This window comes from Balaenoptera acutorostrata, chromosome 21, assembly GCF_949987535.1.
Source record: "Balaenoptera acutorostrata chromosome 21, mBalAcu1.1, whole genome shotgun sequence".
Classification (NCBI taxonomy): domain Eukaryota; kingdom Metazoa; phylum Chordata; class Mammalia; order Artiodactyla; family Balaenopteridae; genus Balaenoptera; species Balaenoptera acutorostrata.
The window spans coordinates 9043648-9067595 of record NC_080084.1 but is presented as its reverse complement, the minus strand read 5'-3'; the positions used below and the strand labels follow the sequence as shown (position 1 = coordinate 9067595).

Below are 23948 nucleotides of genomic sequence, written 5' to 3'. Positions count from 1 at the left end.
TATGGAGAAAGATGAGAGGAAAACAGACAGGAGTGGGGCAGGAGGTTTGCAGTTTCATTAGGGCAGTCAGGGAGGGCCTCATGGAGAAGGTGACCTTTGAATGAAGCCCCGAAGAAGCTGAGGGCGAGCCACACACAGCCCTGGGGATGAGCAGACAGAGGGGGTAGCAAGGGGTGGGGGTGGGGTGGGGTGCTGAGACAAGAGTATGCAAGGCAGAGAGCAGTGGGAGGCGAGGCGGAGGCAGCAAGGAGGTCCGGACAGAGTGACAGTGTGATGCCACTGTGATGGGAGCTGTTGGACTGAAACATTAACAGGATCCTTCTGACTGCTGTGCTGAGAATGGTCTAAAGTTGGGGAAGCGGAGAGAAGCAGGGAGACGGGTGTGGGGACCAATTGAAATCATTCAGATGGGAGATTATGGGGGCTTAGACTAGAGTGGTAGCAGCAGAGGAGTCAGGGATGGATTCTGGATCTATTTTATCCAGAAATTCCACCTCAGGCTAGGGACACAAAAGAACTGAAAGCCAGGACTCAAACAGATAAGTATGGGTACAGCAGGTTCATAGCAGCAATATTCACAATAGGCAAAAGGTAGAAACAACGTGTCCAAGGACAAATGGATAAACAAAGTTTAGTATGTCCATACAAATGGACTATTGTGCAGCCTTAAAAAGGAAGGATGTTCTGACACATGCTACAACTTGGATGAACCTTGAAGACATGATGCTAAAGCCAGACACAAAAGGACAAAATCCTGTATGATTCCACCCATGTGAGGTACCTAGAATAGTCATATTCGTAGAGACAAAGTAGACGGTGGTTGCCAGGAGGGAGAGAGGAAAAAAGTTGTTGTTTCACGGGTACAGAGTTTCAGGTTTGCGAAATGAAACGAGTTCTGAGGATGGATGGTGGTGATGGCAACTCAGTGATATGAATGTACCGAATGCCACTGAAGTGTACACCTAAAAATGGTTAAGATGGCAAATTTTATGTTACGTGTATTTTACCGCAATCAAAACAATTTCTTAAATGTCAGATTACGCTCTGGATCTGTTTTGAAGACAGAACCAACCCAGTGTACCAGGGAGCTGGATGGGGTTGGAAAGGGCTTGGAGGACGACTCTGAAGGCTTAGCCGGTGCTCACTGGACCTGATGCAAAGCATTGTGGGAGGAGCAGTTGGAATAGAAGACGAAGAGCTTGGTGTTAGACGTGGAGACATTGCATAGTTAAAGCTCTCTTGCTTTTCCTCTTTTGGGGGGAGAAAGGCATATTCTGCGCTCATCTTTGGCATTTTATGAAATTAGGGCTACTACCCTGGTCCAGAACACTACCTTTTCCCATCTGAATGATTGTAATTGGCCTCTACACCGTCTCCCTGCTTCTGCTCTTGTTCTGCATTTAGACAACTCTCAACATAGCAGTCAGAGTGATCCTGTTGACTTTCGGTCCAGTGGCTGCCATGACACTCTGATGAAGAGCCAAAGTCACCACAGTGGCCACAGACCCTCGCATGGTCTTGACCTCCCCCATCGTGTGTATATACCATTAATCTTCTTTATCCAGGGTAGTTATTCTGTAAATCCCCCCACCCCAAATTACAAATACTGAACCATTGCTCCCAGGGGAAATATGTATATCTACATAGGTTCTGGTATCAATTCCAATGCTGGCAAGGAGTTCCCCACCCAACAAGCAATTCTTGAGACACCAGATGGGTGTGCTACTCTTCAACTAAACTTTGATGCCATTTCAGAGACAGCACCAGATCCCATGCGTTAAAGGTACAGTCCGTCCATACTGCCCTCCCAGCCCCACTTAAGATGCCGGTCACAAGGCCAGGTTGTTACCTATACTTGTGCCTCTGACCCACTGGCTATCGATTGGAGGTTCCAATGACCCCCTCCTTGGGCTTGATTAATTGTCTAGAGCAGCTCACAGAACTCAGAGAAACCTTTTACTTACTAGATTACCAGGTTATGATAAACAGATATAATTCAGGAACAGCCAGATGGAAGAGATGTACGTGGGAAGGAGCTAGGATCTTCCATGCCATCTCCAGGGGAACCACTGTCCTCACATCTCCACATGTGCACCAACACAGAAGTTCTCCAAGCCCAATCCTTTGGGTTTTTATGGAGGCTTTATCATACATAAGCATGATTGATTAAATCGTTGGCCATTGGTGACTGATTCAACCTCCAGCCAAAAATCAGAAGGGTGGGTCTGAAAGTTCTAAGCCTCTAATCACATGGTTGGTTCTCCTGGCAACCAGCCCCATCCTCATTAACATAACAAAAGAAAACTTTCTGCCCTCACTTTGGAAATTCCAAGGGTTTTAGGAGCTCTGTGCCAGAAACAGGGGTGAAGACCAAATATATGTTTCTTATTATAAATCACAATATAACTACGCCTATCATTTTATCTGTATACATATCTCACATAGATTAGAATCTTTAACAAACAACTCAGACCGGTAAAGGCTATTTTCCTTTTATTCAAAAAGGGAAAATAAGGTTTAGAAGTGGTAAGCAACGTGCCTGAAGCTGCCCCATGAATAGGGGCTAGAGTTGAGTTTCAAATTCCATCAACGGGCCCCGAAGCTGGACTTTGTTGCCTTACATTGGTTGTTCCCCAGCACCTCCATCCTCTGTTCGTCTCTGTGTGAGAGCTGAAACTAGGAAACAGGGTATCACCTGTTCAACCTCATCAAGGAATGTGCATGTGGGTTGTTCTGTACACGTCTGAGAATGACCAAAGAGCATCACCAGTACTGATTTTGGGGATTACAGATAAATTTTAGTAGGTAAGTGAATTCACAAATTCAGATCCATGCATTATAATATAATATAATAGAATGATGAGGAGATATATCTATATATCTATTTATCTGTATATATATTCTATTCAGGTACATCAAAGTCCCCTGGGAAGTCAGTTTGAGCATTTGGAAAGGAATTGCTGCTCTCACCAGAGCTGCTGCCTGCTCAGTGTTTATAAGTGCCCAAGAGAACAAATAGTATTGTTAACAAAGGCTATTAATGGAAGAATAAAAACAGGTCTTCAGATGGATCCTTGAGTGCACGCCTTAAGAATAAAAAAGACGGAATTACACAACTTCCAATATACCCTTCCACGTTTTCCTTTTTATCTAATTTATGAACTTGGCTAATTACCTATTCAATAGCCTCAATCACTCAATTTGAGAACAAAGCAGGCAAAATATATTGAGATCCACTGTCAACAGCTTCCTAAGAAGTAGTTCATATAACGTCATATCTTCCATGTTTTCAAAAAACTTTTTAAAAAGAATAGAGATAATTTTTCATTCAACTCTATGCCAAGCAAATATGTAGGATGATCAGTATATAAGGAAACATTTGACCTGTCAAAAAGGTGTGTATAAATAGCATTTGTAGAGAAGGCAGCTTGCCAGAATAATTTGAATATGCCTCAGGATGCTAAGAAAGAGAACTCTTTCTAGAATATTAAATTACTATGAAGTCTCACACTCATGAGTTAGGTCTTTATTTTTGTTCAAAGCAAAGGCTCATTGTGGTTAAAAATAGCAATTGTAGTTTACATTTATTGAGCTGTTTGGTTCTTTTCTAAGTTGTTCACCTACATCAACAGTTTTAATTTTCATATAATCTTAGATAGGTACAATTATTATCTCCCTTTCATAGTTTATGGAATAGAGATTCCTAAGGGTTAAATAACAAGCTTAGATTGAGAGAGGGAAAAATATGTAATTCCTCCTCCTGAAAATGATTGGTACTTTATTCTCATGCCCTCTGTTTCCCATATTCTCAGGCCCCGATATATTTGAGAATTATTGAGTCGCAGGCATTTTCTAGATTTTTTTTACAATGTTTTCTTTTTCTAAAATCAACATTTATCTATAAATTGTGAATTTTGCTATTCTCTATTACCTTGTAAATCAAACAGGATCAGGTGAGCTTCTGTAATTAGGTGAGGCTACTGTGATAATGGTATTGAATGGGGATGTCTCTTGACATGTGTCCTAGAGAAAAGTCACTTATTCAAGGCACAGTGGGGCCATGTGTGTCAAGGCATTGGTGTCAGGCTGGCCCAGGGGAAGGCAGGGCACACACTCAGGTGGCTGCGGAGATTTGAAGGCTACTGTCTTCATAAAGGTCTCTCCTACCCATCTGGTGAGGCCTGAAATTCTACCTTTCATATTATTTTCTTCAAATGTTGAAGGCTTTTTAATTTCAAACATCCCTATTAAAAGGCCAATACCGCAGGAAGCAGCAGACAGTCATGACTTAACACAGGGTCTGGCAGGCTGTCTGCTGAAAGCAAGATAAAGACCCAGCCATGCGAGACAGATGTTTACGAGCAGGCAAGAGAGATTAACAAAGAATCAGAGGACACCAAAGATAGTATTCATGTACCAGACGGCCAACTTGTGTGTGAACGATAATGAGAGAAAGAGGGAGAGAGAACAATCTCATTTATAATGTGATTCAAAGGAGGCACTGACAATTAGGACTTTTTTTTTCATTCATATTTCACCTTTGAATCCTTCTTGGACTAGGTCTCTTGAAAATGACCACAAGTGCTCTTCCTGCTTCCTGGGACCTTTTGGTTGACCAGGGTAGTCGGGACAGCTCCAAAGCAAAGGTCGCTAAGGATGCATTCGGACCTCTAGCCGACAGCAAAAGAGTTGACAATCACTGTGTCCTCAGCTGATGCAGCTAAAAAGCCAATGCCATGATCCTTTGACAGCTGTGGACCTATCAGGACTACTGACAGTTCTTCAGGGAAATAACAGGGCCTGTGATTCCCTAGCCCTCAGGAAGAAAAGAGAGATGGCCTGGAAGACACATCTCCACAGGGCAGAGAGAGAAGGGAAGAGACACGTGTTTCCTTTCCTGTGCACCCTTTCCACAAGCCCTCATGAGTTTAATTTAACCCATTTGTGTTTAATGTAACCCATTGTTGAACTTGATACCATAATTCACAACTTCACCTTAGGAGTACAGTTTACTTCATGCGTGAAACAATCTGTAATCAAAAATTATATTGTAGAAAAAAACACATTTATGACAACACTTTACATGAAAAACATATAGCCCTGCTAAGTTGTTAGTTGCCTGTATAAGTTGAGATCTATGGCAATGGCATGGGACCAAAAGGAAAAACACATTTCATGTTCCATAAGTTTCCATTTTTATCACATCAACACCTAGACCAGGAAAACGCTATTTCACCCATATGTTGTTATTTAATATATGGTTACAGATACCTTGAGTACCTTTCAAATAACAGAGTACTTCAGAGTAGGTTTACTTACTTCTGTTTCCTTTGCATTTAATTCAAATCACAAAAACAAAAATGAGTTCAATTCTTTGGGTTGCTTGCAGTTTGCTAATAGCCATCATAATAATAGTGATCCCCTCCAAAGCTAAAAACAAGGTTGTCTGGGGGCTGCCTTGCTCAAAGTATGAAAGTATATCGGGACTTCCCTGGCGGTCCAGTGGTTAAGACTCCACGCTCCCGGTGCAGGTGGCACGGGTCCGATCCCTGGTCGGGGAACTAAGATCCCACATGCCTCACAGTGCGGCCTAAAAAAAAAAAAAAAGTACATCTATCCTCTGTGACATAGAATACATGTAAACCTTCTTCTGATCAAGCAGCTCTTTAAATGCTTAGAATGAACTACTCTGTCAATTCTGAATCTTCACAGTAGGGTGACAATTTTCTAGTCCTTTCTTGGGTCAGGCATCCAACATGGCTAAAATTGTCTTTTAATTATGGGGAATACATTTAGCCCATAGCTTTAGGTTTTGTTTGTTTGGAAAGAGCTTATGAAGATGTAAAGCCATTTGCTTCCTGATTCCATTTTCAAGGCTTCACATAAATACTATTTAAATAGAGAAAGAATTGTTTTAGGAAATGTGTGTTCTTTGTTTAATTGACTGTCAGATATCTTGCAGTCTGTGCCAGCAAGCAGTGGGATGAATTCAAAAGATTAAGCATTTAAATGTTCTGAAGGTCATAATGATTCTTGTGTGGAGTAATACTGCTCTTCTTTATCTGGTACTGCAGCCAGCCCTGATCCTAGGAGGTTTCCTTAGCTGACACTCACAGGGAAGAGATACTCACAGCGCAAGTCTAAGATCGGACATGGCAACGCTCCTAGTGTTATCCTATGATGGGTGGCATGATAAAATGCTGTGATTTTCAAATTCTTCTCCACAAAGCCCAGGGTCCCTAACTAGGGGTACCCTAAGTGCTATGCTTGGAGTTTGATGGTCTCACTGCTGTTTGAAAACCCTAACCCCCCTTTCAACTAGAGCAACTGTGCTTTGTCTATTTTATGCATTATTTTCAAATTAAGTTGTTTTTTTTAAACAGGATTCTTCTGCTTTTCTTCCTTCACTCCTATGTTTCTTTTAAAAGCCCTAGTGTCATTATTAAGGTCACTAGCGTTGAATTCAGAAATAAGTAGATTCAGGTCTCCTTGTCGACTTGCTAGTTCTATGACTTTGATGTCTTTGAACCATGGTTTTCTTATCTGGAAAATGGGCTAATAATGTTCATAAAGTGGTTTTGAGGATGAAATATGATAATAATGTCTCCTTCATCCTTCTAGCAAAGCTTTCTTCTCTCTGGTTCCTTGATAACCCCTCTATCAGTCGGGGTTTGACCAGAAGAGTACAACCACCAAGACTGATACAGAATGAGGAACTTATTGTAAGGATTATGGGAACTGGTAAGACAGTCTTTTCTTCTGCTGTTTCTTCTGCATCTAGTCTTGGGCCTGAAGTCAGTAGGGCCGGCAGTCAGGAAGGAAAGATGGCCGTGAAGTAGGGAAGAGCAAAGACAAACTGGAACCCACGAGTGCAAACTGGAGGCTGTGTCTGATGTGGGTGACCTGCAGGATAGGCTGGGGCTTTGTACCATGTTCCCACGTCCACATCCTGCCTAGGATTCAGCAACCTGGAAGGTGGAGGTCCGACGGGAGCCAGAGATGCCCGTGGGTCTGGCTCCACCCCATGCATGACGGTGAGCATCTCTGATATCAAGGGGTACTAACTGCTCCTCTACCCTCCTCCACTCTCTTCTCTTTACCTACATTGTCTCCACAGATGATCTCACCAGCCCTACAGCTTTAACTACCACCTATATGGCAGTGACTCCCTGGTTTACCAGAGCATTGCTTGTCCTGACTTTTCTACGATTGATGTTGATATGCTGGAGCTGGAATCTCACAGACAGGCCAAGTACACCACTGGCCAATGGCAGACTGGCTAATAGATGGTGGCCGTCTTTCACTATCATCTGGAATGAGGGCTCATCATCTTCTCATAGCACTCCGGCTGCCACTCCTTCCTAACTAATCGAAATGGATACATGAGCTGCATTGTATTTGCAGCTATATTCCCTAAAGGAATAGGTGGAATTCATTGAGCTAGAACTTAATGGGGATAAACAGTATAAAAAAGTAGAGGAAACGAAGATTTGGCTTAGCAGAAATCTGGGTGCAAAAGACTTAGAATTGATTGCTAGCAGGTTCATTATGAGTATAGATTACAGTGGGTCAGGGTCAGGGTTATCAGACACACATACATACTTAGAACTTTAAAGGTATTGATAGAATTAATGGTGCACGAGAGCTGTGGAAGCCTTGCTCTGCTTTGTACCGATGAAACCACACCAGGGGCTTGGCCTTCAGTTCGAGGGTCATAGTTTAAGAATGTCATCAACAAAGAGGAAATGCCATCCATAAGGTAATAAGAGATGATATGGGGAACTTGAACCTATATTTTAGTGAAGAACACTGTCAAAGTGCCCACGGACTTTCAGCCTGGTAAACAGAGCCTTAGGGGATGTGATAACTTTCCTCAAGTATTTGATGTCTTTGAAGAGATGGGAATAAACTTGCGCACAAAGCAGAATTCAGGACAGTGGGTATTTGAAAAAGGACAGCCTCCAAATGCAAGCAGACACAAACCATTCTGCTTGTAAACCTTCATGCGACCCCCATGGGGTTTTGGACTAGACCAATGGTTTCTCTAAAACTTGCCCCCTGGGGAGCTTTCCAAAATGTAGATTTCCAGGTCCTACTCTAGATGCACTGAATCACAGTCATCTGGGGTGAGGCCTGGGATTTGTGTTGTTAATAACTCCCACCTGATTCTCTAGTCACCGGTGTGGGAACTCCTGGACCAAATGAGCTCTAAAGAGCCTTACATATTTCTGTGACTCTATTCCTCCTGTCCAAGGAGGGCCACGTGCATGGTGTGAGGAGCAGCCTGAGCAGGAGGGATGGGTTCAAACCCAGCTGTGTCTCCACCGAGCTCTGTGATTTTGACTAAGTCTCTGTACCTCAATTTCCTCATCTGCTAAAGAAGGATAACGGTCGTGTCTGCTCCTAGAATGTTGCCAAGAGTAGATGGGTAAAGTAAGCACAACAATGCTTCTATATGGCATATATAAGATAAGGATTAGCTATGATTTTTTTTTATAATTGTATTTATTTTATTTATTTATTTTTGGCTGCGTTGGGTCTTCATTGTTGCACGTGGGCTTTCTCTAGTTGTGGCGAACGGGGGCTACTCTTCATTGCGATGTACGGGCTTCTCATTGCGGTGGCTTCTCTTGTTGTGGAGCACGGGCTCTAGGCACATGGGCTTCAGTACTTGTGGCCCACGGGCTCAGTAGTTGTGGCTCGCGGGCTCTAGAGCGCAGGCTCAGTAGTTGTGGCACACGGGTTTAGTTGCTCTGCAGCGTGTGGGATCTTCCCGGACCAGGGCTCGAACCCGTGTCCCCTGCATTGTCAGGCGGATTCTTAACCACCACTGTGCCACCAGGGAAGTCCTAGATAATGATTTTTTATACCGGAAGATGACACATCCATTTACTAGACAGTCTGATTCATGAATATTTAGGAAGTAGAGGAGAAAGAAAGAACTCAAAACCAAAGACTTTATTTTTTTGACTTTCATATTATTAATCATCTTTCAAAATGTTTCCAGCTTTAGCAAGCATTATAATACAGAACATGTGCAAACATTTCTTGGAGAGTTACAAGGTTATCAAAGCATAAGTAGGAATATAAAGTTTACTTTCTAGGAATGTAAAACAATAGAAGTTGTAGGGGATAAATGAGGGTAAACTGAAGTCTCAGGTTTCCTGAGATTTCTGTCTAGAACCACATCCTTCTGGCTTTTTTTTCTAATAAAATGAAATATGCAGATCTTGGGTACATAATCTGATGACTTTTGGTAAATGAATATACCCTGTAACTACCATCCCAAGATATAGAACAGTTAACATTACTCTGGAAAATTCTCTTGTGTCTTCTGCCAGTCATTCCCCATCCCAGAAGGCAACATTGCTCTGAATTCTATCATTACAGCATAGCTGTGCTGTTGTGCTCTTTTCTGTCTGACTTCTTTACCTACACATTATGTTTTTGATGCTAATTTATGTTGTTGCATAAATCAGTAGGTTTTGTTTTGGTTTGGTTTGCTTTGGTTTCTAGTTTCCACGTATTATTCCATTATATAAATACATTACATCATAATTTGCTTAGCAATTCTTGCATTGATGAACATTTAGATTATTTTGAGTTTTTGGCTATTATGAATAAAGCTGCTATAAGCATTTTTGCAGAAGCCTTTTTTTTAATCCTTAGTTTTTGTTCCTTTTGGGTAAATGTCTAGGAGTAGAATTTCTGAGCTATAGGGTAAGTCTATCTATAAGAAACTGACAGTTTTCCCATTTTACATTCTTCTGTATGTGAATTTCAGCTGTTCTATGTGGTTATTTACATTTGGTAAATAACCAAATGTTATTTATCTTGTTGTTATTTATGTTGTTTTATTTGATGTTAGCACTTGTAGTGGGTATGAGATGGTGTTTAATTGTTCTTTTAATTTACATTTCCTGGTGACAAACGATGTTGAGCATCTTTTCAATGTGTTTATTAATCATTTTTATGTTTTCTTTTATAATGTATCTGATCAAATATTTTGTCCTTTGAAAAACTTGGATTGTTTGTCTTTTATTTATTGATCTGTAGGAGTAAATTATATATTCTGGACAGAAGTCCTGAACAAGATATATGAATTACAATTATTTTTTCCCAGGATGTGGCTTACTTTTTGGTTTTCTTGATGGGTCTCTTTATAAGCAGGAGCTTTTGAGTTTTGTAAAATCCAATTTATCTGTTTTTCTTTTTTATGTTCACCGTGTTTTAATTCCTAAGAAATCTGTGCCTATACCAAGTTCATAGACGTATTCCTCCGTATTTTTCTAGAAGCTTTATAGTTTTAGCTTTTACATTTAAGTCTGTAATCAATCTTACTTTTAATGTGTGTTGTGAGGTAGAGGTTGATGTTCATTTTTTTATTTCATGCATTTATTCAGTTATTCCAGCACCATTTGCTGAAAAAGTTTTCTTTCCCCCATTGAATTGTCTTGACACCTTTGTTGAAAATCAATGAAAGTGGTCAAAAGGTACAAAATTCCAGTTATTAGATAAATAAGTACCCAGGATGTAATGTACAACATACTGGCCATAGTTAACACGGCTGTATGATATATTTGAAAGTTGCTAAGAGTAGATCTTAAAATTTTTCATTACAAAGAAAAATTTTTTTCTTTTTTTTAATCTATGTGAGATGATGGATATTAACTAAATTTATCGTGATAATCATGTAGCAGTATACGTATGTCAAGTCATTACGGGGTATACCTTACACTTAAACTTATACAGAGCGGTAGGTCAATTGTATCTCAATGAAAGTGAAAAAAATCAATTGATTCTTTGGGTGTGGTCTAGTTCTGGGCTCTCTATTCTGTTCCTTTGATGCATTTTGTCCATTCTTATGCTTATGTAACACTACTGTGATTGATCGACTTTCATAAGCAAATCTTGAAATCCTCAAGTGTGAGTCCTCAAACTTTTTTCTTTTTCAAAATTATTTTAGGTACTTTGATTTCCACATAAATTTTAGAATCCACTTATCTCTGTAATCCTTTAGTGTTTGATAGAATTCTCCAGTGAAACCCTCTGGAAGAGACTGTTGGAATTTTGATTGAGTTTTCATTGAATCTATAGGAGAACTGATATCTTAAAAGTATTGATTCTTTTAGTTGATGAGTATGGTGTATATATCTCTGTATCTATTTAGGTTCCTCTTAATTTCTTTCAGCAATGTTTTGTAGTTTTCAGTCTTGTACATCTTTTATTAAATTCATCCTTAAGAGTTTTAAAATATTTCTGATACTGTTACAATGGTATTTTTACAAATGTATTTATCAGTCGTTTGCAGCTATTTCAAGCATGCAATTTTTTCTATTGGCCTTGTGTATTGTGACATTATTAAATTCACTTATTCTAGTAGTTATTTTGTAGATCCTTTAGGATCTTCTATATAAACAATCATATCTTCTACAAATAAAGACAGTTTTACTTCTTCATTTCCAATCTGCAAGCCTTTCATTTCTTTTACTTTTCCTATTGCACTGCCTAGAATCTACAGTGCAATGTTGAATAGAAATAAGAAAGACATTCTTGGCTTTTTCCTGGTCTTAGGAAACTTCAGTATTTCACTGTTTAATATAATATTAGCTGTAGGTTTTGATAGGTGCTCTTTATTATTAATTATTAACTAAGAATGTTCTTTTCTAGTAGGCTGAGAATTTTGAACATGAATGGATGTTGAAATTTGTCAAATGCTCTTTTCTGCATCTATTAAGCTTATATTATTTTCTCATTTTGTCTGTTAACAAAGTGAATTATATGATTTGATTTTTAAATGTTAAACCAGTCTTACTTCCTGTAACAAACAAACTTGTTTATGATGGAACTGTTATATGTCTGTATGTATACATACATACAGAAATATCTTTATCTATAATGTGATTCTTACTAGTTTTTAAAGGATTTTTCTGTCATGTTCATGACAGATATTGGCTTGCAATTTTATTTTCTTTTATATTCTATCAATTTTTTTAAAAAATTAGTGTTATGTTAGCTCAGAAACAAGTGTGGAAGTGTTTCTTTCTCATCTATTTGCTAAAAGAGTTTGTATAAGTTGATACTCTGCAACTCTTTAATGTTTGATCGAACTCTCCAGTGAAATCCTCTGGGTCTTTCTTTGTGTGAAAACTTTGGACAATAAATTCAGTTTCATTAATAGATAATAGCTACCCTAATTTTCTATTTCATCTTGTGTTAGTTTTGGTAAGTTGAATTCTTAAAGACATTTGCCCATCTCATATACTTTGTCAAATTTATTGGCATAAAATTATTTATAATGTTCTCTTATTATCCTTTTAAAACTGTCTGTAGTATCTGCATTAGAAACAATTCTTTTATTTTAGTAATTTGTTGCTTTTTTTTAAACCTCCATGAAACTTTCTAACGGTTAATACTCGCATTAATCCTTTCTAAGAGCGGATTTCGGTTTTGTTATTTTTTCTGTACTCTGTTTTTTATTTCATTGACTTCTCTTTATTATTTCTTTCCTTCTACCTGATTTTGTTTTAATTTTCTTGTCTTTTTCTACTTTCATAGCATTTAAACTTTGACCATTGATTTTAAACCTTTCATCCTTTCTAATATAAAGCTATATATTTTCCTTTAAAAACTGATTAATATAAACTTGTTGATATGTAGTATTTTCATGATCATTCAGTTCAAAATATTTTCTAATTTCCCTTTGATAATAGGTCACTTGGAAGTATTTAGGTATTTTCATAAATGCTATTAATATTTATTTCTTATTAATTTCAGTGGTAGTCAAAGAAAGCACTGTACGAAATGTAAATATTTGAAATTTAGTAAGAATTTTCAATGGCTTAGCATATTCCTTAACTTAGTTTACTTGCTATATACACTTGAAAAGATTATGTATTCTCCACTTGTTGAGTGTACTGTTCTATAAATATCAGTTGGTACAATATGGTTGATAGTTTCATTTAGATACTATTTGTTTTGTCGTACTGTTCCGTTCTTACTGAGAGAGGAGTGTTAAATCTCTTATAATTATGGTATCTGTTTCTGCCTGTAGTTCAATCAGTTTTTGCTTCATGTTTTTATGCTTTATTGGCTAAATTGGATTTACAATTGCTAGGTTCTCCTAATGAGTTTCTCCCTGGATTATTACAAGACATCCTCTTTATCTCTGGAAATATTTCTTGTCTTGAAGTCTATTTTGTCTGATATTCATATAGGAACTTCCACTCCTGGGTTATCAAATACTTTTTATTATCCTATTTCATTTTCTCTATAGTCTCCTTAGGTTTATATCTTCATATTTGTTTCTAGGGGATTAGGATGCATCCTTAAATGACCACTGTCATTTAGAGTTAATATTGGTAAATTTATTATTTATTAATTAGATTTTATACACAGTATCATGAGCTCTCAAACTCCTACCCATTCTTGGGCTATTGTTGTCACATATTTTACATCTATATACAGTATAAGCACTACAATACACAGCACAGTGTTATAGTTTTTGCTTTAAATTGCTCTCTATGTTCAAATAAATTTAGAGCAATAAAAAAGACACCAACACATTAATCATTTATGGTGTTCTTTATTTTTTCCTGTAGATCTGAATTTACATCTGGTGTCATTTGCCTTCCACCTGAAGAACTTTATAAGCATTTCTCTAGCGCAGGTCTGTTGGCAGATTGTTCTTTTAGTTTTTGTTTATTGAAAATGTCCTTATTCCACTTGAAAGTTTGAAGGATATTTTTGCTGGATATAGAATTCTGATTGTTTTGTTTTGTTCATTTGCTTGTTTCACCACTTTTTCTTCCTTAAATGATCCAAGTCCACTTCACCCTGGTCTCTCTGTTTGCTCTTTTCTCTCCCTGGACAACTCTTTAACCAGTTCCTCATGTCACAGGCTAATTCTCATCTCTCTGGTTTCATTTCACGCTTCTCAGAGACCTCTGTTGACCATGCTATCCAAAACCAGCCTTCTTCTCTGTGACATTCTCATTTTCCTCTTTACATCTTGTGCAATACTTCCACAATGTTTTTATTTGTTTCCTTGCTTCTTGTCTTTCTACCTGAGTAGCTCCATATGAAAATTTATTTTACATTCTCCTACATTCTTGGCATTGCCAAAATACCTGGCATCATGATAAAGGCACAGTGATGTTTCTCTAATGTAGAATGGATGCAACTGAAGTTACAGGGGCATCTGAAGTCTAGCTTTGCTAGAATTGAAAAGACACATTGAGTATTCACACTGCTAAACTCTCCAGGACCATCTGTTTTACACACTGTGCTAGGGAATATAAATGCAAAAGTGAAGCATCTTCAAGAAACTTTTCCAGATTCTCTGAGTTGGAAACAATCTCCTCCTCTCATTCCCCTAGCATTCCACTTCATCCTGACTGTGGTACTTTTTGTGATTGACCTTGTACCATTGCTGTTTCTATACATATCTTCCCTCTCCAGCTGGATTGTCAGGTCCTTGCAGGCAGGGACGATATTTCTGAACACACACTGGCAATTCTGCAGAAATAACCTTTACGTCTGCAGACATTTCGGGATACTCATAAAATGGTATTGCATTGAAAATGAATTGAATGAGAAAGTTAGCATTTTTGTTTAATAAGTTTCTCTATTTCTCTGTGGAAAAAGGAGCTGTATAATTCCAAAGTCATTAGGATTTCAACTCAGCATTAATAAAGCCCTAGGTTCCCACCAAGGACAGTGTCACGTGTAGAGGAGGACTCCTCTGCCCCTTCTCTGCCTTTGTTCTTTTTTTTTTTTGTTTATATGCACTGCCTTCCTAGTTTATGCTCCCTGCAGTTTGCAGCACAATAACGTGCCAAATATTTCCTGCCCACGCGTCTGTTTGGCTGCAGAGCAGGAGAACTGTAATGGAAAAGCAACAGATCAGAATAGTTTTTAGATTTGTTGGTGCTCTTAAAAACACCCAATTTTAAACATAAATATTTATGCCTGTTGCCATGCTCAACCTCCGTTCGTTATGAGGAGACCTTTGATGAGTCTGTAGTGTGAAGAGGACCCATATAAATACTGGTTACCATTTATTATGACAAGACTGATGGAGAACTCTGAAAGCTAGCTTTCATGTTCTGTGCGTAACAGAGGAGAATGGCTCAGCCCCAGATAAGCATTCAAACAACTCACATGTAGGTTGTGATAACTTATTGCCTCTAGGTTTGGGGACTATGGTAATCTTCCTGAGTCACGCACACCTGCGAGTGAAATGGAAGAGCCTTGGAAGCACAGCTCTTCTTTGTAACTTTTTTCTTTAAGACCCAGTATTGTTCTGACAAGTTCAAGTTAACAAAAGGACCATGGCACTAGAGGGCGGTACTCTGTAAGGTGGGTGTGTATGTGTGTTGGAGGTGAGGGTTACAAGTCTGAAACTTCTTGTAGGTTCCCAGGCCCCATCCAAGGCTTATAGAATCAGAACCTGCAGATGCTGGGCCTGGGAATCTGCATTTGAGCAACATCCCCAGAGGATGCACTGGGACATTTGGGAGTCACTGCTTGAGGGAATAGAGAGACAAGAGTTGTCTCTTTTGTCTCTAAACTGTCAATCTGTGCCTGGAAAATTCTGAGTCCCTTAGATTGCTCACCAAGAAGATCCTGTGGTCTCATTGTTTTTTTCCCATAACTGAATTGACTCTTAATTGAGCAATTAGGTCAGTCAGTGTCCGATTATCATGTACTTGAAACTAAAACAAAATAAGTTCGTCCTTACACTGGCCAAACCAACTTATCCTGTCATGTCTAACAGGTTTCTCAGAAACGTGCATTGGGCTATAGGAATTTGAAAGTCCACAGGAAGTTCTGCCCTTTGTCACGTTATCTACATAAGAGCAATTCTGATGGCACTGCAATATTCAGCAAGCAGGATTCATTGGATGTAATCAGAAGTAACTTTATTCTTGCCATCCACTGCCCCTTCATGCCATCTCTGTGGGGTTAATTTTTTCCTACCCCTTGGGTAAAAACTAGGGTAAGTGTCATGAATTTTCGCTCACTTTTAACTAGTAAAGAGTTCTTTCATTCTTAGATACACAAAATTCTATGTCCTTAACTGATATATCCAAGTTTTTTTCAGTAGTTTTTATCTACTGAAAAAAACTGCACAGGTTCAAGGTTGAGAATTATGCTTTATTCAGTGAACTTACTGAGGACTTTAGCCTGGGATACAGCCTTTCAGATAGCTCTGAGGGAGTGTTCCAAAAAGGTAAGGGAGAAGCCAGGATATATAGCAGTTTTTGCTGAGGAAAAAAAAAAACATGTGTTCAAACATCACAAGATTACTGCTAATCATAAGAACAAAACATTTCATGTTAATGATTTTAGTGCTTTTCTATGTATGGCAAGAGTCTTGGGCTCACTGAAGTCATTCCTTTGATAGGCATCTTAACTATCTCCGGCCAATATCCAGTTTTTCTCCATTCTGAATCCCCTCAGGGAGCCCCACTGCCAGGAGCGCCTGCAGTGGCTGATGACTCCTTTGTCTACTGAAATGGCAGGTGACATTCTTAGTTCACACAGGGTAGAAAAATAATTTTTAAACAGCTCCAAACTTTACTGCAAGTGAGTTTTCCCCCTCCCTTAGCTCAGTTCTGCTTGGGCGGCCTATTTGCCATGGGAAAAGGGTGCATAAGCTCTTCTCTTCCTCTCTGCCTGTGGCTTTTGCTTTTCGTCCTTTATCTCTGCCTCAGGTTCCTCCAGGGCTGAGGGATGCAGGGTATCAGGTTAGAAAGGCGAGGGAGATAAAGGTTTATTTGATAGATACCTATACAAAACTTGCATAGACACTGCCTGACTCTTCCTCATGGGGTGATTTCATGGCTTTTTCAAGAACTCAGCATTACCTGATACTTAGCCCATAGGCTATGTACCTCCTCTGGGGTCACTTTAAGGCCCTAGATATCCAGTTGAACCCTGCTATCATCCTTCCGCTGAGGTCACATTGCCCCCACCGTTCATACACGGCACACACGTGGTCTGTGGGAAACTTCACATAGTTTGCTCTGAGAAGCTCTGAGAATACAGGTCAGGACCAGTCCTTCCACCTCTCTTTTTTTTTTTTTTTTTTAAAGTTTTATTGATTGATTGATTGATTGCTTGATTGCTATGTTGGGTCTTCGTTTCTGTGCTAGGGCTTTCTCTAGTTGCGGCAAGCGGGGGCCACTCTTCATCGCGGTGCGCGGGCCTCTCACTATCGTGGCCTCTCTTGTTGCGGAGCACAGGCTCCAGATGCGCAGGCTCAGTAGTTGTGGCTCACGGGTCCAGTTGCTCCGCGGCATGTGGGATCTTCCCAGACCAGGGCGCGAACCCGTGTCCCCTGCATTAGCAGGCAGATTCTCAACCACTGCGCCACCAGGGAAGCCCCCCTTCCACCTCTCTTACTTCGCCATCAGAGTAGCTAAGTAGACACAGGCTCCAGACTTTGTATCTGGCCAGTGTTGTCGAGTCCAGGACACTGGGCTCCAAGGACAATAAGGCATTCCTCAAGCTGTCTGAGTAGTTCCACTGAATCCTTTTCCCATGGGTTCGAGGTGAGAGAGAAGGAATCCCTCATCTCACATGGAAGAGGGTTAAGTCAAACTCATAGTACGATAGAACTCCCTTTAAGAAATTCTCTATTTCTTTCTTTCTTCTCCAATCTCTTTTTCAGACTGGTGGTGAGGGATCAGCTTTAGTTGGAAAATGGCTCTTGACCACTTCTGTTGGATGCCCTGAACTGGGGCTCTCACACTCCACTTTAGTCATGGGGCTGTAGCTAGCATCTGTGTCTTAGAGCTTCAACCGGGGGCTTCATCCAAGATACTGGGAAATAAAGATTCCCTTGTAATATCTCTTTGCAATCATAATACCAGCTAGTTTATGTTTATCACTTGTTGTATACCAGACGCTCCTTCATACATGCCTTATCTTACTCAGTCCTTCCCACAATCCTATAAGGAAACAGAAGTTCAGAGAAGTCAAATAATTTGTGTCAAGTCACCCAGATAGCAGGTTATAAAATTCTTCCCAACACTGTGCATTATTTTCTTTTGAGGAAAATAAGAATGATTTTTGTGTCTTAGAAAGAAAATACTATGCATTCATCAGGGGGGAAAAAAATGCTATAGCTGTTTACTATCCTGGCTTTGACAATGGGAGGATATGGAATTTTGGAGCAAAATTAAGAACAAGTCTCAGTTGCTAAGCATTTGAATAGACTTATTCACTTAATTCTTATAAAACCTTGTGATGTGGATGGACTCGTCTTCATCTTGTAGATGAAGAAACTGAGGCCAGGGGGATATTATGTGGCTTCCCCTACACTACACAACGAGGAATATTTGGAGCCAGGATTTAAAATCCAAAGTCTCAGACCATGACCCTTAATCTGCTTTTCCTCTCCACTCTGATGGGACATAGCAGGAATATGAGCTGTGGAAGTTGTTTGGTTGATGCTTCTTTCAAACACATCTGACTCTAGATGAGGAGCGACAGAGGAGTCAAGGTTTTCACTAAACTCCTTGGAAACAAAGAGCATCTTATTCGTCTTGGAATCCCTAGTGCCTGGTCCAAAGTTGACACTCTATTAATGAATGAATGAAATGGGTAAACAGTCAATAACTTTCTTGTCAACTCTCTGGTGGAAAGTAAGTTTACATGTGGGTTAAATTAAGACAGCATCCTCCTCCTGGGTATTTACATTTTATAAGATGGTCTTGGGAGAAGAGCTCAGATGAATGATATCTAAACTTGAATTTCTGATTCGGTCCTTGGAATAGAGGTGGAAGAGGAATTGAGACCGAGTTTTTCTCTGGAGTCTCAAGTTTCACTGCAGAAATGACAGCTTACCATGTCTCTCTGCCGTAAGGAAAAAATAGATTGCTTCTTTGTTTGGGTTACGGAGTGCTTCTTTTTTTGGGTTACGAAGTATCCAGAAACATTTTACCTCAAAGAAGTATGTTCTAATAATTTCAGTCATCCAGCAAGGGGGCAGGCGGCTTCCAAAGTATTCACAGTCATACTTCTGAGGAACCTGTCGGCTGGGCTCTTAGAAGGAAGGATTGAAGTGTTATTGGTGGGGTAGACCAGATGGCTTCTAAGAGACTCTGTCCCTGACCTTTTGGAGATGTAGGATTCGTTCAGGTGGTTGAAGACAAGGATGCAGCTAACCAGGTCTGTGTGTCTGTCATCCACAGGTCTGAGGCGCAATTACAGATGTACCATCTGCAGTGTCTCTCTAAACTCAATAGAACAGTATCATGCCCATCTGAAAGGATCTAAACATCAGACCAAGTAGGTACTTTCATGCTTTCACTCTTCAGTCCTTTTGTATGTAACTTTTAGCATGATGAATAAAGGCTAACCACTTTACTTATTTCAAAATAAGTAGATGAAAACTGTATCTCTTATCTCCAAGGTTCCCTTGATATTTATGCTGCTCAAGCCTCCAGAGTCTGCCTAGCACAGCTTGAAGAATGACTTCTTGCCTTTTTTGGACACAGTAATGACAATATTTTTTTTTCATTTTTTCCTTCTTTTCAAGGCTAGTCAGCACATTTGTATGAACTTCAGGAAACTTTTAGATCTATATTAAGTGTTTTTAAATAAGCAATGTAGTCTCTACTTGGAGGATGGGCCAGACCTCCGTGTTGTGAAGTCTAATTCTGTGAATGTCTTCGACCACTTTCTATTTCTAGAAGCATATTGTTGCTTAGTCTGGAAACCTAACAAATCCCCTGGAATTTTAAGTCATTCACATACACAGCTATTTTCAATTCAATGGAAGCTCATTCCATTCCCCCTCCCCCAAATTCTCATGATTTTAAACCAGAAAAGTCTACTCAGGCATCATTTCCCCTGTATTTATACTGCTCATCTTTTTAGAAAACCGATGACATTAGCTTTTAGGTATTTTTAAAGTAGCTGCTAGGACTGCTAATAAAATCTAATAAAATAGGAAAAAACAAAGAATATCTCAAAAATATGTAATTTTCCTGAATATAATTGTTTTCATTTATCTCATATTCATTAGCAGAATCATTGAGCAGATTCGACTGTATCAGGGCCTCATAAATAATGAATGATTCATTTAACAAAGGTTTATGGAGCGCCCACTGCGTGCCAGACCCTGAGTGTGCCCTGGGGAAGAAAAGATGAATGGATTTAGGCCTTCCTCTTGCGGAGCTCCCTGCCAGGCTGGGGAAACAATCATGTAAACACATAGATTGTTCTCTGTTACCATAATGTGGGCACCCCGATCTTTGAGGACCAGGACAGGAGCATCGAGGGGAAGCTTTCCAGCGACATCAGTGCAGAGGCTGAGCTCATAAGGATGAAGTCAGGGTCTGATTTTGTTTTCCATTATCACCCAGCCCCCAGCACAACACTTGATACGTATTAAGGGCTTCATAACCATTCCTGATGGAGTGAATGTGTGATTTTTAAAAGATGAGTAACGACAGCAGAAACTAACACAACACAGTAAAGCAATTATACTCCAATAAATATGTCCAAGAAAAAAAAAAGAAGAAAAGATGAGTAACGATTTTCCAAGCACGGATAGGAAGGTACATTCCAGGCAGGGAAATTTCTTGGCAAAGATACTGCAAAGACATAGATTCACAGGGGTTTCTGGCTTCAGGGGAGGAGTTTAAGCCCAGAGTTCCTACTGACTCTCAGTTTTTCCTCAATATAGTGTGGTTCGGTGAGTCAAAGCTGCTTTCATCACTTGCTTTACTCTGATCCACCCCCAAAGGGCTTTTATCAAGGAGGTTCTTCAGAAACAAGACTGTCTCTGATACTGAGGACCTAGAGCACTTGTATTGATTATTGGGAGCTGCTGCCCCAACCCCCAAAACGGTCCCTTCAGCATCTCTCTGACTCTCCCGTTGTGAGCCATACCGTATGCATTCTAACGAGCATGCATCTGACGTACGCACAGACACCTTACAAGGAGCTGCAACAGTAAATGATCATCTTTTAGGGGCATGTATTTATTGCTCTTCATAAATAGAAAAAGGTAAACAGCAGTGACTTTAGGTGGCAAGAATCACGTCAATAACTGATGCAGATAGATAGCATCTCCAGGTTCAGGAAAATACCTACCTCTCTATGTGTACCTATAAAACTTCACGTGACAAAATTTGTGCCAGGCATAGTCACACCTAATACCTTGTTTATTCCCCTTAACTACCTTGAGATACATATTACTGACCCATTATTTGATCTGAGAAACTAAGGCTCAGAGAGGCGAAGTAACTTTTGCAACACCACCTTGCCAAAAAAATGGCAGAACCAGGACTGGACCCTGCAGCGTCTGACTCTTGCTTTTAATTAATTCGTGTCACTCAGCCGCCACAGACGGGCTGTGGACACAGGACTGCAGGGGCTGCCAGTAGAGAGTCCTATGATGAATTTTGAAAAAGGGCATTGCTTCCCTGGTGTAATTTAATAAGTATACGTGACTTCAGAAGGGTACGTCTCCTGCTGTGCTGCCTTCTTTCCAATAAACAAAAGACAGTTTGCTTTTTTTTTTTAACCACAAAAGCACAAGGTTGAAGAAACCTTGAAGAAAATAATTGTCATAGCTCTGTCCCGCGGCCATTTCATCTGTCTTTATGCCAGATTTGAGTATCCTGGGTGTGTATATGAGTCTGTCTTTGTTTACGAGACAGACCGTTCCATAATTTTCTTGTAATATCCTTGTTAGGTTTGGTTTCAAGTGTGTGAGGGCCTCGATAAACAGATTCTATTTCTAATCCCTGAATGAGTTTGTGGTAGACTGCTGCTATTTCTTACCTTAAATACAAGGAAGAATTCATTAGTGAAGCCATCTAGGCCTAAAACTTTATGCTATGGGAGTATTTTTCTTAGAAATTTAGTTTCTTTAATACAGCATTGTTCATATCTTCTATTCTTATATCAGCTTAAATAAGCTGTCTTTCAATTAATTTGTCCATTTCATTTACATTTTAAAATATATTGGTATAAAATTGTTCATTTTATCCCCTAATTTTATTCTTAATGCTTGTGGAATATTTTTCTTTCCAGACACTGTTTATTTGTGTCTCTTCCTTTTTTTTTTTTTTTTTTTTGATCACTTTTCTTGTTAGAAGTTTATCAATCTTTATTAGTTGTTTTTTTTTTTTGATGAACAAATGTTGGGGATTTGTTGATTTTCTTTATGTACAGTTATTTTATGATATTTAAAATATTATTTCCTTCTTTTTACTTCCTTTGGATTTAATTTGCATTTTCCCCTGGCTTCTTAATATAAAAGTATAGGTTCTATAATGAAAAAGAATCTGAAAAAGAATATATATAAATATAAATAAATGGTCCTATCTATCAATTAGGCAAAGTTTCTTAATCTTGTTCAAATCAGTATATTCTTACTGATTTTTTTGTCTGCTTTTTATATCCATGAGAAGCAGACATAATTAAAAACCTCCAACTGTACATATGATTTGCCTATGTGTCTTCTTAATTCTATCTTTTTTTTTTTATCTTTTCTTTTTTGTTTTATATATTTAAAGGTATATATATTAGATGCTTACAAATTTAGGATTTTTTAATGCTTTCTTATTGTATGGGCCCTTTTTTTTTAATCACTTTTTGCCATCATGAAATATCCTTCTTTGTTACTAGTAGTATTTTCCTTGAAGTATACCAACATCAGCTACAGCAACTCTTCAAGGCTTTCAAAAGTTTTTCCTTTCAATTGTATCCAGCTTTTATTTTGTTCTCAGGTGGAAGTTTAGTGTGATGGAAGTCAGCCAAATGGTTCTTAACTGTTCTAATCTAAGTCAACATAAGTATTAAACTGTCAGTAATTTTCGAGGTCTTATATTTATATTTTTGCAGTCATTTCTAGAGGAGTGTTGAGATAGCAGAGATGATTCAGTTGTGTAGTGGAAAGGACACTGATTTTTATTTCTAGTGCAATTTTGCCACTGAGTGACCCTGGGCACTGACAAACCTTCTTTAAGTCTCACTTCCCTCAAAGATGAGTGTTTAATGATGACGAGAACACAACAAATATGCTTCCACTTCCCATGCTTTGCTCATGATCCTGGTATTCTTTTCTACGAATCCTGAATTCAGACTTAAAATTTTTCCTAAAACATGTCCCAGTCAGCCTTGAGCATTTATTGAAGTTAGCAGTGACCCTCCCCTGCCCCAATTATGTCCACCCAGAACCTCAGAATATGACCTTATTTGTAAATAGGGTCTTTGCAGATGTAAAAGTTAAGAATCTCAAGATGAAATCTTTCTGGATTTATGAGAATGATTTATGGTGTCTTTATGAGAGAAAGGAAAGGGAGATTTGAACACACGAGAAGGTGGCCCCGTGAAGACACATGCAGAGATTGGGGTTCTGTTTCCTCAAACCAAGGAACACCAGGAGCCAGCAGGGTCTGGAGTAGGCAAGAAGGAATCTCCTCCAGAGCTTTTGGAGGGAGTGAGCCCTGCTGACTCCTTGATTCCAGACTTTCATCTTCTAGAACCTTGAGAGAATAAATTTCTGTTGTTTGAAGACACTCAGTTTTGGGTACTTTTTTAAGGGCAGCCCTAGGAAATTAATATAGTGTGAAACCTACATGCCTTGTTCCATAAGTAATCCTTCAGTCATATTTTCTGGGCAACTGCTTACAATGCCAATCCCGATAATGACAATGATGATGGTCATAGGGATGCGGGTGGAGAAGATGGTGATGATGATGACGCCACCACTGATAACCAAAGTGGAACTTGTCTGAGACTGGGACACAGCCACAGACTAAAATGCTTTGGAAGTGTTACATCTAATACACACAGCAGTCCTGTAATTGACCAGAGGCTCCACTTTATAGGTTAGAAAATTGAGTCTCAGAGAAGTTCAGTGACTTGCCCAAGGTCCCCCAAAAAATTGGTCAGCAGAGTCAAGAACAGAAGTCAGGTTA

At 39.2% G+C, this 23948-nt stretch overlaps 1 protein-coding gene across 2 annotated transcripts in view; it reads left to right on the top strand.

Moving 5' to 3' along the window:
• The window catches only part of ZMAT4 (zinc finger matrin-type 4), a 341252-nt gene that overhangs the window by 280982 nt on the left and 36322 nt on the right, over positions 1 to 23948 (top strand). The window contains exon 6 of one of the 2 annotated variants that reach the window (XM_057537355.1): positions 19203 to 19299. The exons of the other annotated variant lie outside the window; for it this stretch is intronic. Within the exon in view, the coding sequence (XP_057393338.1) occupies positions 19203 to 19299 (97 nt within the window). The remainder of the gene's footprint in view (positions 1 to 19202; positions 19300 to 23948) is intronic. 2 annotated transcript variants of the gene reach the window in all.